Source organism: Etheostoma spectabile, chromosome 2 (genome assembly GCF_008692095.1).
Source record: "Etheostoma spectabile isolate EspeVRDwgs_2016 chromosome 2, UIUC_Espe_1.0, whole genome shotgun sequence".
NCBI classification, from domain to species: domain Eukaryota; kingdom Metazoa; phylum Chordata; class Actinopteri; order Perciformes; family Percidae; genus Etheostoma; species Etheostoma spectabile.
The window spans coordinates 15,698,217-15,716,378 of NC_045734.1; the positions used below are offsets into that span (position 1 = coordinate 15,698,217).

The 18,162-nt window shown below is 38.7% G+C and overlaps 1 protein-coding gene across 32 annotated transcripts in view; it reads left to right on the forward strand.

The window, feature by feature from the left end:
• ptprdb (protein tyrosine phosphatase receptor type Db) overlaps positions 1–13,225 on the forward strand; it is a 151,766-nt gene extending 138,541 nt beyond the window's left edge. For all 32 annotated transcript variants that reach the window (XM_032499226.1, XM_032544695.1, XM_032544737.1 and 29 more), the window contains 8 exons: positions 1,257–1,411; positions 3,090–3,375; positions 6,817–6,995; positions 7,399–7,525; positions 8,238–8,363; positions 8,602–8,756; positions 9,637–9,772; positions 9,890–13,225. In XM_032499226.1, coding sequence (XP_032355117.1) covers positions 1,257–1,411; positions 3,090–3,375; positions 6,817–6,995; positions 7,399–7,525; positions 8,238–8,363; positions 8,602–8,756; positions 9,637–9,772; positions 9,890–9,958 — 1,233 coding nt within the window. In that variant the 3' untranslated portion in view covers positions 9,959–13,225. The remainder of the gene's footprint in view (positions 1–1,256; positions 1,412–3,089; positions 3,376–6,816; positions 6,996–7,398; positions 7,526–8,237; positions 8,364–8,601; positions 8,757–9,636; positions 9,773–9,889) is intronic.
• The last annotated feature ends 4,937 nt before the right edge of the window (positions 13,226–18,162 follow it).

Sequence of the window (18,162 nt, forward strand, 5' to 3'; positions counted from 1 at the left end):
GAGAGAGAGAGAGAGAGAGAGAGAGAAAGACAGACAGAGACAGAGAAGAGACAGACAGAGGGAGAGAGAGAGAGAGACATGGAGAATTTGTTGCAGAGGGTGCCAAGCAGGAACATGGAGGCAGGAGATGACTCCAACCACAGATCCAGACTCCACAGCTCCAGGGCCAGAAACACCTGCAGGTAGCGATAGGAGGAAAGAGGAGAGGGGTGAGAGAGCACAAGACTCCAGGAAAGGGAAGAAGTCGAGTTAGTCACATGCATTAAGGGGATGAGGTTGCTAAAAGGAAGGAGGAAGCTAAAACAGGAGAGATGTGATCTCTTTTAAGTATAATAATAATACGTAGGTGAAAAAAAGTGGTCCTTGAAATTTGCTTAATTAAACGACATGTCCTGATCAAAGATAATTCCAAGATTCCTCACAGTGGTGCTGGAGGCCAGGGTGATGCCACCCAGAGTAACTTTCTCTTTGAATAATGCGTCACGGAGGTGCTTGGACCCCGGAATAATAACTTCAGTTTTTATCTGAGTTTAACATTAGAAAATTACAGGTCATCTAGGTTTTAACATCCTGAAGGCACGTTTGAAGTTTAGCTAACTGATTAGTTTCATCCGGCTTGATTGATAGATATAATTGAGTATTATCTGCATAACAATGAAAGTTTATGGAGTGTTTCCTGATAATATGGCCTAAAGGAAGCATATATAAAGTGAACAGGATTGGACCGAGCACAGATCCTTGTGGGACTCCATGACTGACTTTGGCGTGCATGGAGGATTCACTGTTAACATGTACAAACTGTGATCGATCTGATAAATAAGACTAAAACCAGCTCAGAGCAGTTCCTTTAATGCATAAAGTCACAGCAGGTTCCAGTAAGACAAAATATATCAATATTATAATCTGATATCAATTAATTTACTAGTATTCAATTACTTTAGAAGAGAGAGATCTGATGTTTAAGGGTCCACATTTAATTATACTATTCTTGTTCCTCTTCTGTTTACCTTTGATTTAAATAATAAATAATTCCACGGTCGGGGGGGCAGACACCGTCACTATGGGGTTTTGACTAGGTAACTCCTGGAAGGGAGGTGCAGAGAAGTTTGCTGCCTCCTGGTCCCAACTCTGGATTGTCAAGGATTAGGTCCACTAATAAACTTGTCCAGATTTCTGGCAATGAGAGCTGCTCCATCCCATTTCTAAATGTAGAATAACACCAGCTTTATCTTCAACATGTCCATCTACTTTTCCAGAGTGGTTCCAATGAGAAGCGTGAAGTTCGTCATTTTCAGTTCACCGCCTGGCCAGACCACGGGGTGCCTGAACACCCCACCCCCTTCCTGGCCTTCCTACGTAGGGTCAAGGCCTGCAACCCTCCAGATGCCGGTCCCATGGTTGTCCATTGCAGGTGTGTGTGTGTGTCTGTCAGTGCTTTATCCATGTCTTTTCTTGGTTTATTTGTCATTCACTGTACTAAATTAATTCTTAAATTCACCAAGCGAGGGGCAGCCTATAACTTACTCAGTTAGTGCACTTGCCCCATGTTGGCTGAGTCCTGCAACGGCCTGGGTTCAAATCTAGCCTGCGGCCCTTTGCTGCGTGTCAGCCACCTTTTGCGTCCATCCACTGTCTCTCTATCTAATAAAGGGAAAAAAAATAATAATAAAATTCACCAAGTAAAACAATCCAGCGGTCCCTGACCAAAAGAGAAAATACATTTGGCCCTTCTATGTGTGAGAAACATTTGTGTGTTGTTTTGGGTTTTACTTGGCAACATCATTTTCAAAAGCCAAAGAGTGAAAATCAACAAGAGTCCAAGACCACTTGTCCTGAACTGAAATGAGATTGAGCTGCCATTATGTAAACCCCAAACCATCCTCACTGACTAAGACATCCATATTCCTGCCTAACATCTCAAAGGTTTTACAACAACGGCACCCGCCATGCTGCCCCTCTTTTCCATAAGTAGCTTTTAGTGTTCACTATTTACAGTTTATGCTGGTGAAGTTATATTCGAATGAGTAGCAGGAGGCTCGCATGTTTGTTGGAGAAAGATTGTGGAAACTTGTCTTTGCAGTCTTTGTACCATGTTGAGTTCCAGAGCTTGAATGAAGCTGATGTTTGTTTTTTCCAGGGAGTGAAGCAGAAAAGCAAGATATAGATGGAAGAAGGAAGAGAAGGAAGGGAAGAAATGGGGATTTAGAAATGATTGAGAGGCAGAGTTTGCGAGGGACTGGGAGTTAGAGGAGAAGATATGCGCATAATGAGAGAGAGGGTGAGGTCATATCCAGGACACAATGAATGGGAATGATAAATTAGAAATGGAAAAGTGTAAAGAAAATGGAGTCTAAAAAAAAATGCTGGTTGAGTGTTGGAAGGATACTTGGGGAAAAGATAAAGAAGCAGAGAGATGAGGGTGGGAGGAGGGGTGAAAAGGTTGGCAGGAGAGGAGCTCTTCCTAATCTTCCACAGCAGTCAAATGGAGTATCTAACAGGATTATCAGTCAAATTTAATTATCCCAGCAAGACTCCATCATAATGTGCCTTAACATATCAACCAGCTTCTGTATCAAACAATGGACCGAATCTCATTCCACCTGAACAATACACATGCTAGTGCGTACACACACATACACATACACATTGATATTAATTTAACCATATAAAGAGGTTTTTATTCACTTGCGGAAACTTGCTTGGTCAGGGTTTCACCATTTAGGTACTAGCACTGCAAAAATGTGAAGTGTTTGGGTGGGTAGCTAAATGTATTATATTTCTGGATTGTATGTCGATAGGAGAGGATATCATCCTAATGCCAGTCAGACGGTGATGCTGACTCATCGCTGATGTCAATTTTTACATCCTTTGTTGGAAATCTTGCTGGCTGGCATCTTTGTGATACTTAGTTGATTCAGGCAAAGTATGTTAGAACTATTGCAATAGGCAAGAGGGCCAGATTTGTACCAGGTTTGAAGACATAACAGACATTCAGGAAAATTGTTTGCTCAACAATTCATACCTCATATGTTATTAGAGATCACATCACCACCTTGTACCCCCCTTTTTTTCACCGCATTTGGGCTCAGTGCTGGAGTGGGTCGCACAGGCTGCTTCATTGTGATTGACGCCATGGCGGAGCGGATCAAGCACGAAAAGACCATCGACATCTATGGCCATGTCACACTGATGCGCTCCCAGAGGAACTACATGGTCCAGACAGAGGACCAGTACATCTTCATTCATGATGCACTGCTGGAGGCCGTGACCTGCGGAAACACAGAGGTCCCTGCGAGGAACCTCTACTCCTACATCCAGAGGCTGACGCAGATTGAACCAGGAGAGAATGTCACGGGCATGGAGCTTGAGTTCAAGGTGAGGACTAACCACCATGTCCTTTTTTTATCAATTTTTTATTGAGAAAGGCAAAAACCAGAGAGTGTACCCCAATCCCGGACCTCTCCCCCCAAAAACAAAAGACTAGAGATGATGATGCTGCACCCTTTCTTCAATTAAAGTGTACGTTTCATCTTATGCCTGAATTACCAGAATGTCCTTGAAGGTTGTAAAATGTGGTCTGACTGATTTACAATGGTTCATAAAACCGATTAACGATGATAATGTGACACTTCACTGGTCTCTGTAAGGGAGAGTTACCTTTTTCTTGCCCCTCGCCACAGAGAAGGCCAGACATAAGGGATCACTACACAACTGCATCACTACGTTTGGTACTGTAGTTCAGTGCCTCCTCGCGCTTCAGGAGAATCAATCAATGTCCAAAGATGGTCTCTCTACATATTGGGCCATCCTACCCCCAGTGTTTCTCATACATTAATTAATTTGTGTCGGCCCGTCACAATTACAACGTTGACCGCCTGTTGTTGTTTTTTGCCTGTTGCGCAATGTATATTACCCATGATATTACCCCTCGGTTACAAGTAAGCTCGCGTCCTCCCTAGGTTTTAGTCAATGGTTTTCAAGGGCCATACACCCCTACCCCTCGATCAAAATGAGTATTGGGACAGCCTATGGGAAGGGGTAAAGGGTAGGGGTAAGACAGAGAAATTAGATTCAGCCTGTATCTCAAGAACAAAAGCACCTGGGATAAATGCACAGTGACATAATAGTTCCTATAGTCAGTTGAAACAGCAAACTTTTCTGTGTCTTACATGTCTGTGTAATGTCTAGAACGCACCTCATCAAACAATGACAATGATGTCCACAAAACAATCTCACCTCAAAGCCTATTTAGTAGCTGTTCTGAAGCTTTCGACTGTATCACAGGGTCAACCTGAGCTGATTCAGTTTGCTCATTTGCCATGTAAATACAGATGTTGAAACTCAACATGATTCTGAGCACCTCCAGCATGTCTCATCTATGTTGACTTAAAGGTTGAGGATTAAATTAAATTCTTGACCTTTAAATAAGAAGCCAATCCCACCCTGGAAGTGGTCTATTTAGTAGCTGCTGGGAATTTTATAGGTAGACCATTATCTTAGCTTGAGAACAACCTTCTCCACAGGGACATACAGTATGTATGATCCTGAAACTCCTGACCTTTATAGTCAGTGAGCATCTTTCCCAGGGCTGTTAGCGGTTCCCCTTCTGAGAGTTTCATATACTCAGGATGGATGGTTGGATTTGACAGGGATTATGGGATTTCACCTTTCAAAAAAACTAAGAGAGTTCCTCTGACGGTTTTAGCAAGCATCATAGTTTTTTTACGTTTGATGGGTATACACAGAAAGACTATATAATGTCAGCCATAAAGTTGCAGTTTATGATAAAATCTTAGGGAAAGGTCATGTGGGCATTTTTAAACATTTAGTGAGCTGATAATCAAAGTGAGAGCCCCGAACACAGCCATCAATACACAAGCAAGAATGACATAAGGGAGTGTTATTGAGTCATGTTATTTTGATTTTATTCTAGCTGTTTTTATTTTGTTTACTGGGATTTACCTCTTGCCAGACGAGTTTTTAGCCGAGCCGTCTAGTTTGTCTGGGTGGAAAGAGATTTTAGCCGTACAAGTGTATAAATTGAAAGCAGGTGGCTTACATTTTTTTCCTGTAATGGTTTATGTCTGCCCAGATGCTCAGCGGGCAAAGTAAACACAAAGCCACTCTAAGCAATCTCCTTCATCCTATGCTCCAGAGTTCCTGTATTAATGGCAGCAGTCTCCTCAGAATGACAACAAAGCCTTATATCCATGTAAAACATATGCCATAGGTGTCAGAGTCACCAGATTTCATCTCACTCAAACACGAAAGGGATAGAATCTGCACTTTCCACCTCCATCAACAAAACACAAAAAGAATGGAATTTCTCTATGGATGCATCATTCAAATGAAAAGAAAGTTGAAGTATGTGTGTGAGAAAGCTGTTCTGGCAGCTTTTGGTAATCCAACACCCTATTAAGATACTGTTTTTGTTTTCTTTCACAGAGAGGTTGCCAACAGGGCATGATTTTATCTAAGCTTAACAGATGTGAGGTGAAAAGAGTGGGCATGTATCAAAGCAACAAAAAGTGTTGTGTGTGTGCCAGACTCCTATTGATAAGCCCAAGAGTCAAATTCAAACCAAATCACATGAGGAATTATCCTTGGCACTGGGAACTTTGGTTCAGAGTACCAATATGAACTGATGAACTTGTGGTTGGTGTAGGATTTTGCAGCTTGATCTGTCTGAAAGAAAATAAGGTACTGCTGTTTTTCCCACATGGTCGAGCTCAGTTCATGAGACCCCATTGTTTCCCCCCAGAGTCTGCGGTTTCCCTCTGCTTATTCTCCGTTGTTCTGTCTTTCATTTCATGCCATGTCATTGAATGGTCGAGTGTGAGAGAGAGTGTACAGTATGTGCTCACGTCTGTCTCTGCACATATCCATATGAATGTGTGTGTTCCTGGGTTTTTTCCTTCGCTGGTCAAGGATCAACTGTGGTTCACATACGTGCGTTGAGACAGTGTGGGGCCTTGTGGTTTCCTGCCCCCCAACTCTTGATTTTCTTCTTCCTTTTCTCGTTCATTTTATTACATTCCCTCTCCTGTTCCCTACCGCTGCCCTCGTCTCTCTATATTGCCCCTTTTGTTTATTCAATTGAAGATGTCTGACTAAATATCCTGAGGCCTTCTGAGTCAAGCTGATTTTCTATCTCAGTTGTCCGTTATGCCAGTGGGAAACCAATGCTTGTGCTAAAGACATTTGAATGAGGTCCTTGAATTTGCCTGAACATTTCCATCCTTCTGTCCATTACTCCCCTTCATCCTTTTTTCCTTTTTCTTTGGGTTTTGTCTGCTCTCACCAACACTACTTTTTGGGCCCATATCTAAGGATCTGTAAACATTTATAACTCACCTGTGTACAGTGGCCCTGAAGTGCAAATCACAACAGCAAATAGAAAAATGCAACAGCAAATCATAAAACACAAAGGCAAATAGGAAAACAAGACGGCACTTAGAAAAACACAACAGAAAACATGAAAATACTTCAAGAAATCATAAAGCACAATGGCAAACAGGAAAACAAAACAGCGTTTTTTTGTTTTGCTATTTGCTATTTTTACTGTTGTTGTTTTCTGTGTGGTATTTCAAATTGTATTTATAGAATTTCTGGACTGTATGTATTTCTAATATAGTTATTATCTAGCCCAACTTCCTTTTCCCTAAGTGGCTATGCCAATTATCAGGCCGCCATTGTAATTAAGAACTGGTTCTTAATGACTTGCCTGTAAAAATAAAGGTGAAATAAAAAAAGAAAAATTCTTAATATTGTCCGTCAGTGTAATATTGTAAAATATTGATTTATTTTCTGTTCCAGCGTCTGGCCAGTGCCAAGGCCCACACATCACGGTTCGTGAGTGCCAACCTGCCATGCAACAAGTTCAAGAACCGGCTGGTGAACATCATGCCCTACGAGACCACACGTGTGTGTCTGCAGCCAATCAGAGGAGTGGAGGGATCTGACTACATCAACGCCAGCTTCATTGACGGATACAGGTTAGAAAGAAATTGATCCGAAAAAAAAATTGATATTCCTATTTTCTTGTTTGCATTTAAGTTTAAGGTTTAGTTCAGTTACTGTATGAAGACTCAAATGTGGTTACAGTGATCTTTAACTCTGCATAGATAAGACAAGATAAGATTAGCCTTTGTTGTCTGTTAACACTGAAAATGTTCTTGCATTGTTTGTTTCAACAATCAACAGATAACATTTAAAACATAACCATGGTCACCCAACAAACATCTGACACACCTTTCCATCAGACACACCCACACACACACAAACGTACCACATCCAAACAAAGTACAAAGTAATATAATTGGGGCAGCATCCTTGGAAGTAAAATCAGTTAATAGTATGTAACTTAATGTACAATTTTTAATTCATGTGTGTTTGTAGGCAGCAGAAGGCCTACATAGCAACCCAAGGCCCGCTGGCTGAGACCACAGAGGACTACTGGAGGATGCTGTGGGAACACAACTCCACCATAGTTGTCATGCTAACCAAACTAAGAGAAATGGGACGGGTATGGATACAAATACAAACACATAAACACAATTAGGTAATCAGGTACACTATGTAGCTGTAGGGTACATTTTAGTATGGATTGGCTCTACTGGGAAGCAAACTTCTACTGATTCTACTAATGTAAAGGCTTGTAGCTCTGGTGATTGCAGGGACCAAAGCTCAAAGTTGGTGTCAAAAGATTTCAGAGGAATGATGTAAATAAAGAAGGTATAGGCTTTGAAGGAAGATCTAATCAAATAAATAATAAAACCTTTTGAAAACCAATTACATTATTTTAGCTGAGCTGCATCTCATAAACAATGGCCATGGTTTCTATGCACATTGACCAAAAACTGTGAGATAGGGATTTGTTCTTAATTGTGTGATCAAACGTGTACTGTACTTTGTGCTATTCCAAGGGCACATTATTTTAATTATTTATTTCACAAAAATGAACAATGTATCTGTAATATCTGATAAACTATTGAAAACAATATATGAATAATTAAAAATGCAAGCGGTTATTGAGTGAAAAATAAATGATGATGTGAGTTATATTTCATGAACATCATATCTCATCTGACACAAGACAATCTTCAAGTGAATATTGGATTTCATTCAGTCAGGAACAAATCTCTACGACAAGTAGCCAGACGTTGTTCTCCACACACTGAATCGCTATGACTGGATGTAAAGCTCTGAACAGAAGCCTCTGTTCTGTCCTCATGCAGGAGAAGTGTCACCAGTACTGGCCTGCAGAGCGCTCAGCCAGGTACCAGTACTTTGTGGTGGATCCCATGGCTGAGTACAACATGCCCCAGTACATTCTCCGAGAGTTCAAAGTCACAGATGCCAGGGTGAGTCCTCAGTTTGTGTTTGTGTGTCATCAGGGGACTCCAGATGAAAATTAGCCTGTATGGCAAAATCTGAAAAATGTACATGTTGGACTCAAGTGCTCATGTCAATTAATATGCATTGTCTTTTCTTAAATAAAATAAAATAAATATAAACGTGAAAGTGTGTAAGAGGGTACCATTTTTACTGCTTTAACATTATTTCAGTGATTAAAATATGAAACACATTCTCTCTATCCAGGATGGCCAATCGCGGACAGTACGTCAGTTCCAGTTCACTGATTGGCCAGAGCAAGGAGTGCCAAAGTCAGGGGAGGGATTTATTGATTTCATTGGCCAGGTGCACAAAACTAAAGAACAGTTTGGCCAGGATGGGCCAATTACTGTGCACTGCAGGTAAGATGTATTCTTTTGCTTGAATTTGTCACCCATCTGTCAATGTGATCACTGTAGTGATTAAATACACACTGTAAATACTACCTACTGTATGTAAACAAACAACATTATGGAAAGATTCAAAGAGATTATGTGCCGTTGATAGTAGTTTAAAACAAAGACTTAAATTTCTCATTGGCATATGCATGGAACTGACATACTATATATAACTGAAAACCAAAACGTGTGGCCAGGATGGCTCAGTTGGTAGAGCGGGCGCAAATATATAGAGGTTTACTCCTCGATTTCAGGGCCAGTCGTTTTACCACATAATATTTTATATTTAAGCTGCAGGACTTGATACCGAGCTCTGAATGTTTGCATATATCTAAATAGTGTTTGTTGCCTGTTCAAATCTACCCTAAAAGAAAATTGTATGCTGCCATTGGTGTTTGAATGTGTGTGATTGGGTGAATGAGAGACAAATTGTAAAGTGCTTAGGATCTGTAAATGCAGTCCATTTAAATCAAACTGGAGGGTTAACTGGGGGTGATGAAAGGGTTTGGAGACTAGGTGTGATAATGGTCAGTCATAGGGCAGTGATCTTAAGCAATTGCCTTAAGGTCACCGCCCTAGTCATGGGGCACAACTAGCATGTGTCTGCCTCTCTGTTAAAGCTACAATTATTTTTTCTTCTGCTTATACATTGATAATACATACCATGTCTGATCTTTGCCAGCAAAAATCTGAATTAGGTTACTACTAACATAGCCAGTGAAAGGAACTTCTATTCAGTGTAGGATTGTGAACATGTCACTTCAGTTTATTATACATTTCACTACAGATGTTACAGTTCTAAATATATCCAGCTCTAAATATGTTTCCACCTGTCCGCCCACAGTGCTGGAGTAGGGAGGACCGGTGTGTTCATCACCCTCAGTATCGTGCTGGAGCGGATGAGGTATGAGGGAGTGGTGGACATCTTCCAGACTGTCAAGATGCTGCGCACCCAGAGACCTGCCACCGTTCAGACAGAGGTGAGCTTCCACGCTGTTATCACTCTTTCTCCCTTCCAGTTCATGCTCTCTTTCTAAGACTCAGTTTTATTTCAGTCTTCTCTGTCACTGACTTAATATTCTTCTGCCTCCCTCCAGGACCAGTACCAGTTCTGCTACCGGGCCAGTCTGGAGTACCTGGGAAGCTTTGATCACTATGCAACATAAACCCGGGTGGCCGTCTCTCATACCACATCCCACCTAGCGCACTTATCTTCAGTCAATGCAGCCTGAATGAATGCACTAGGAAGTGATGTATCTTTGAAGATTTTTGCCACCACATGCAGAGTGAAGGGGGACCATTGGCTTTCCCTTACCCAGAAACAGCACCTCTAACTGAGCCATAGCAACCTGCTTGACAAGGATGCTTCCTTTCACCCTCAGCCCAAACACACCCATTGGTCAGTCTGAAGAAGCAACTTCAACCACTGTTCCAATTAGAATACTTGATCAAATATTGATTTTTTTTATTTGTTTCAGTGCTTTTGTGAGCACCCAGATTGCTTTACATTGTTTGGGTGGGGAACTCTCACCTTGTCCACCACCAGTGTAGCATCATCACCAACCTAAATACAGGACCCGACTACAGTATTTAGCTGTCACAGGAAATTTCGATTTTTCTATCTTGAGGACTGTCTACAAATCCATCTTATGGAAGCCTCGTGGACTGAAAGAACTGGGACATTTGAGCACCAGAGAATTGCCAACAGGAGTCTGAAAACACAGAGCACCGTATTAAAAAGACAAAGAACACATCCCAAAAAAAAGACACCGAGAAGTGTTTTTTTCTGTTTTGTTTTGGAAAAAGACTCTTGTTTTTTGTGAATGAAAAAGAAGATATTTCTACCATACAGTAATAAAAACCACCAGTTCAACCTTATGCTTCATGATTTAAGATAAGGGAAACTTGAGAGGTTTAGAACCACAAAGTAAAACATTAATTTAGTTTTTTAGAAAAAATATAGATATGTTACTATCTTGTTGTTGTTTTTTAAACTGGGTATTCTTTACTACGTCACGTTATTTTTTTTATTTTATTTTTTAACAGATTTATTACTTTGTCCCCACTGACCATACAAAAGCAAAGTTGCATTTTTTTCCCTGTGTAATCCAATGAGCTGTAGCGATTTTTGTTTTAAAGTGATGCGGGACTGTTGAAGTGTACAATCAAATCTAGTGTGGAAAATGTTCACAATTCTATGAAAAACACCACTATTGAGTGTCACTCTCCTGTATTCTCTACCCACTCTGTTTTTAAAAACACATTTCGCATGCACACAGGACTCTCAACCTCATTTCTATCTGGCCTGCGGTGTCAGAGAAGACGGACATTTTTGAATTCCCAGGGGTGGACAGAGGTGCAGTATTCACCCTGCTCCTACCAGGAAGTCCTCAGAATAATCTCGCCAAGTTGTTCTGTGTGCAGGTCGAGAGATAGCCAGATAGAATTACAGAGAGTATGCACAGAAAGCAAAATATGAAAAAAAATATTTATGTGTCCAAATAAGCTTCACAAAGATTTCTCAAGCAGGGAGCAAGAAAGGGATGTAGAAAACAGGGTGGAATTGAGGGGGGAGGTTGGGGAAGGAACACTTTTCTCACTGAAATGCTCACCTGTGTCTTTTCTCTCTGATTCAGTGTGCAATAAGTAGATGTATTATATATTTTTGTGTCAAGTCACTAACTGCAGTTATATGCCATTATGATGACGATGATATTGATGATGATGATGCATCAATTTCCAGACACAAGGATGTTAGGCTTGATATGGTTCTCGCCACCGTTTGATGTGTCCAAACAGAGGGTTGACCTCTGACCTCTTAGGAAGTAGATCTTTTATCATGTCACAACTCCAGTAGATGATGTCATCTTTCTGTGTGTCACGGCAACCAACGAATGATCAAACTCATACTTTAAACAGCATCTTATGAGTATTTTGATTTTAGATTTCTAGTGCCTTATATTACACGCCTATTTTGATAAAGTTACTTTAAAGGGTTTTTTGTGTATTTTATGTACGTATGCTTGTATGTATGTGAACTGAATGTCTATATATATATCATTTTGTTGTGTTATAGTATGTGAAAGTGTCTCGTGTGTTCTGTTTTTGGCTGTGAAATTTTGTATGGAAGGCTCTGCATAGGCCGAATAGTTGTACTCATCACTTTCAATCCAGCAACAACATCATCATATCTCTTCTACATGAGACTTAACTATAGATAAAACATGTGGTTTCAAAACAGGTTATTACGCAGAATGGTAATTTAAGACAAAAAAAAGTTTGAATGTTGACTGTTTTTGTCTTTTCTTTCCTGGGACACTTACACAAGCTTTGTGTATATACTCTTTCACTCAGACTTCAGTTGTTGGCCCCACTGACAACTTAGGCACCAACTGTGAGCTGGCTCAGAAAAGTCATAGTTACTCAGCTATTTAGAAATCTATATAAAGCTGAACGTCATTGGCTATCTTTGTCAGTTTGGAAAATAAGCGAAATAACAAACCACGCGGATATCCACCTATCCCACCGGAAGCCCTTCATATAAAATCACTCAAACTGCTCATCTGCTCATCATTCCTTGCCTACAGTTATGTATTATTTTCCTATAGCAGAGAAGGCTGAGAGAAGTTCAGGTGCTACGTCTCCAACAACACAGAACCCACAGCATTTCTTTTGTATCTCTATTAACGTTTGACCATATAAAGGATCGTTGACAGTTTTCCACCATCTAACAGTAACACTGTTGTTGTTTTTGTATGCATGGTACCACTTTTGAGATGCCCCTTTGGTTGCACCTGTTATGGGAAGACTTGCACTTTCTCTCTTTGTACTATGCACTAATACTAGTATCCTATTATCTCTAATAGCCCCCCCCCAAAAGGAGTTTTACTTGAACTCAGTAAAGATGGACCCTGTAATGCTCACATGGTTGTGTATATGTAAATAACACAAAACACAGAGAGTAATTGAAATGCATAAATAAATGAATAAATAGATAAACGAATAAGGTAATAAGTGAATAAGAATCTATCAGTTATACAGAGTGATATAATAATAAAAGGATGCACCTGAAATCACAGTTTATGGCACAGCAGTATGTGCAATACATCACATTGTGGATTTGTTGTACCACAAAAGAGAAGTTTCACAGAAGGTGTTCTATTTTACCCCCCAATGTATAATGTAGATGGATAAAACTGGAGTTTATCAATTGTATTAAAAACGAAAATATGGTGTGTTACTTGGATCAATTACCTCCAATTGGTCTGTAAATGTAAACTTTTTTTTTGGTTTGTTATCTGCTCCGAGTCAACAAGTGCTTTTTATTTTCTTACATTGGTTCTTGGAGCGCGTGAAAACCGAAAAACAGGTCTGGATTTCTGTTCTCTATCGACACAAGTTTCATTTGTTACAAATAAACTCAAGTGAAATAATTGCTACTGCTGTCATTTTGTATATTTGTGTGAATCACAATATTGTTATCCGATTCTTCCGTACAATTTCCGGTTGCCTACTTCTTCTACATACTTTCAGCTACATAAACCATTCAGATATCCAAATGTGCAGCTCTTTAAGGACATTTGTGTTGTGTTGTGTTTTATTCAACTTTTCTCCAACTTTTGTAGTTTTTAAAATATTAAGCTTGTTTCTTTTTTACATTGAAAGTCAATGGATCTTTAAACCCTCCTCAAGCTTCTTCCACTTCTAAAAAATACTGCTCCCACGTACTTTCACCTACAGATGTCACTGAAACGTTAAACTATTTAGAAAAATCAAAAATTCAGTTTTTTTTTAATTTTTTACCGTTTTTTGTGTTATCACTGTTTAAGTTTAGTGCTTCTTTAGGCCATTTCTGCATTTTTAGGGCTACTCAGTGTGGGTGATGTCAAAGCTACAGTGCAGAGGAGAAAAAAATCATCTTAAAACTTTCTCTTTAACTTGCTCTCACGGCCACAATTCTTACTTCTCATACACCATTTGTACGTCCAAATGTTGATATTCTCTACTACTTTCAGAAATAGGACTTGTACATTTGGCTGAGTGAGCCTCCAAATGACAAGAGTCACAAGCATTTATTCATTGACAGCCCTCCTTAAAAAACCTCAACATTTCTGGGCGAACGCAAAGAGCACAAGTTTTTCAAATCGCTGTTATGCCCACATTTTTCAACTTTATCCATTTTATCAATCAATACATTTGCAAATACTTTCTGGTGCTCACAGTAAGGTCATTATGTTGATATCACATATTGTTTAAGCTTTTTTCCGGCTTCTTAAATGGGAAGTTTATCAGAGCTCTTTCAGTTAATCTCAGATACTATACTATGACTTTTTGTTATCACTTTTTTGACATACTATATTATCACATTTGATCACTTTTTCAACATGCTACTTCTGTAATTTGTGAATGTTTTATTCCGACATACTATGCTATCACTGTTGTCAACATGAATTATTTGGTGGCAAACTGGCTCAGTGGTTGGCACTGCTGCCAACAAGCAATCAACAAGTAGTCTCTGTGAGGTTCCCAACCCACGCTGGCTCTTTTCATCACTTTGTTCAACATGCTATACTATGACCTTTTTGTCACTTTTTGGACAAACTATACCATGACTTAATCACATTTTTCAACAAACTATACTATGTTTTTTTTCAACATACTATACCTTGACTTTATCACTTTTTTGACATACTACACCATGACTTTTCAATATACTAAACTGTGACTTTTTGTATTTTTTTCGATGTACAACTATGACTATACTAGCACTTTTTTTTACATGTCCTGTATATACTATGACTTTTTAATATACTATACTTTTTTTTTCTAACATTCTATACCACGACTTTTTTCAACATACTTTTTTTGACATATTTTACATTGACTTTTTTCAACATACTATGCAAAACATTTTTTATTACTTTTTAAAACATACCATACTATGATTTTTTTGTGAATTTTTTTTACATACCATACAATGAATTTTGTCGACATACTATACTATGACTATTTATGACATACTATACTATGACTTTTTTGATGACTATACTATGACTTTTAATGGCATTTTTATATAATTTCATTATACCATGATATTTCATCACTTTTTTCAACATCCCATACTATATATTTTAATGTTTTTTTTTGACATACTTTACTTTAGGTATACTATGACTTTTTTCGACATACTAGATTTTCACTTTTCAACAACATTTGTGACTTTTTAAGGGCTTTTTCTATATCCTTGTTTTTGTCACTTATTTTGACATACCATACTATCACTTTTTTATCACTTTTATTGACTTATATATTATGGCTTTGTTATCACCTTTTTTGACATACTATACTATAACTTTGTTATTACATTTTTCGACATATTATATCATGACGTTTTGGTCACTTTTTTCAACAGACTATACTATGACTTTGTTATTACATTTTTTTGACATACCATACTATGACTTTCTTATTGCTGTTGATAACATACTATACTTTGTCTTTTTGGACAACCATGCTTTGACTTTGTTATCATTTGTTTTGAAATACCATACATTCACTTTTTTTGACATACAATACTATCACTTTTTTCAACATACTACACTTTGACTTGTCAATGGCTTTTGCCAACATACTGTTTTGTTTGTTTGTTATGTTTTTTTGACATATGACTTTTTTATATACTATATCATGATTTTTTTTAACATTATGTGACTTTTTCTGACATACTGTACTATGGCTTTTTTATCACTTTGTTCTACATACTCTGTCAAGATTTTTTTCGATATATTATACTATGACTTTGTTATCAATTTAATTCAACATCTATATGCTATGACTTTTTTAAATACTATACTATGATGAGCATAAACTTATTGGTGGAAAAATCTTAGTTAATAAAATCCATCCAGAGTAATACTCAGGAAAGTATGAAGTATGATTCCCTTACAGTCTCAGCTGTAAATTCAATTCAATTCAATTCAATTTCATTTATGGTATCAATTCATAACAAGAGTTATCTCAAGACACTTTACAGATAGAGTAGGTCTAGACCACACTGTATAATTTACATAAATACACTCCAAATCTTCCTCAGGATTTCTTCCTGTGTGAGCGGAGCTCCTGTGTCACCTGTGACAAGTCCTCTCATCAAAGAAGCAAGGAGGCCTCATGGCAATGACCTTTTCTTCAGTAGTCTGTGTTGTAGTTGTTGTTATAGTAGTTGGACTGTGTGAAACTGATCTATAAGTTAGCTTAATTTAAGAGTGGATGATAGTTTTACGGTTTGTTACTTGCTGTAAAAGCGCAGTTTCAGCAGGGTAATGTTGCTAAAAAATGTGTCTCTAATGTTATTTCAGCATCATGCAGCAATTTTTCTGGACATTTTTTATTGGCAGTGCAATGGGCGTTCCAACCTCACAGGGCTTCCTTTAGTCTTGTTAAATCCATATTGGGAAAGTGATTGAGGCTACAGTCTGCAGTGAGCGGAGCTTTGCGGCTGAAAGGGCATTGCTCATTCATGTCTGTGTTGTCATTGTACAGGCTCAGAAAATTATCTTTCAAGTCTCCACCAGGCTGTAGCTAGGCTGTCTTGTTTCTGGGCTTCAGCTGCATTTCATGTCACTTAACTTGACTCCCTTCCTTGGGTGTTAGTCCTTCCCACCGAGGAAGCACGGGAGGGACGCAAGGAAATCATGGGAGGCGACAGCCAACGTGCAAATGTGTTTTAGAGAGGTGAGACATCCTTTCCTCTGAAGCGTCACATGAATTCGTCAGCTGTGTGGGTGGAGTTGGCAACCCTTTTAGCCGCACAGCTTCCAGGAAGGCTACTCTTGTCTTTCCTCGGCTATAGCTGCTCAATGCTCGCTCCTCGATGCTTGCTCCTCCTCCTAAATTGCCATGAGTTGTGTCATCAGCTCATTTCTCACCACTTTTAACATTTCCTTGATTAGACTGTGTAGGATGCTCTAAAAAGGTTCAGTCTAAGCTTCTAAATTTGACTTTCTGGGTACATTTTCTTCTTATCATGATCCTGTGTCAATACAGCCACATATGTCATACCATGTACACAGGAAAGGCATCTCTTTGTTGAGCTCGAGAATCAACTTGGCATTGTTGAGGAACCACGGACACAGTGCTAATAAAGGGTTTTATTTTCCCACTGTAAATTACAAAGTCCACGAGAAAAAGAATATTTTAACTTGAGTGTGATAAGATATACAAACATAGCAGCACAAAGTAATGCAGCACTTTCTAGCCTCCTGTTAACCCAAAAGGGTAAACACATTTGTCTCACAGGATAGTGAACACAAAAAAATGGGGCTAAGGGATCATACGTTAGGCTATATTATACTAATATAAAAAGACAAAAAGACATTTTCTCATTTTAATTCACAATGTTATTTGATTTCTATTACAGCATTTGCTAACCCTATGAGTCCAGAGTTGCTGTACCTGGACTATGGAGGTAAGTCAATAACTATATTCTTATTTGGTTGCAGGAAGGCCATACCAGTCAGTATGCCGTTGTTAAGATGTTAAGACATAAAAAATGTAATTAAATGGTTTGGGGAGTAAAAGCTCAACATATGCCGTGACATGGAAATGGCCATTAATTCTTTACCTATATATTGTTGAGAAAAATGTTACATTGTTGCACATACAGCAGACTTTGCCAAGTACAAGAATGGATGTTAAAACATTGTTTTACACCGCATAGTTAAGCTAAATTAGTAAAAAGCGTTGAGTAAAAATTACAGTATTTACCAGTGAATAGTAGTGCTGTAACATACCTACATTTGTATATGAGTACAGTACTTGAGTATATGTACTTTGTTACTTTCCACCACTGAGGGGAGCATGATTGTACATAAAGGACGTGCTCATGACACTCCACTTAAAAGTCTTCATTGAAAACCACTTACTTTGGCTCCAGTATCACAAAGAGCCATCAGAAGCAGGCTGTCACCTTTTGCAGCCTCGTCATGTCATTTAAGATAACTCCTGGATTTCACTTCCTGCGTGTTCCAGCCAGGCTCATCTGGATCTGCTGGTCTTATTTCCTGCATTTTATTTAATTTGAACCGACTAGTGCCCCATAATTAATATTATTATCAAGCCTAATTCCATCTCAGCCAACACCCTCATATGGAAAAACAATAAAAACTTTGATTATAAAGTCACATTGAACACTATCCGTACAATTACGCATGTTTCTTTTAACCTTGCAGTTCAAAAGTATTTGAAGTTTTTGATTCTTTGGACTTTCCTTTATATTTATACTTATGTCTTTTAGAAAACGTTAAATTTAAAACTACTATACAGAAAAGGACCTTATATACAGTGAGGGAAAAAAGTATTTGATCCCCTGCTG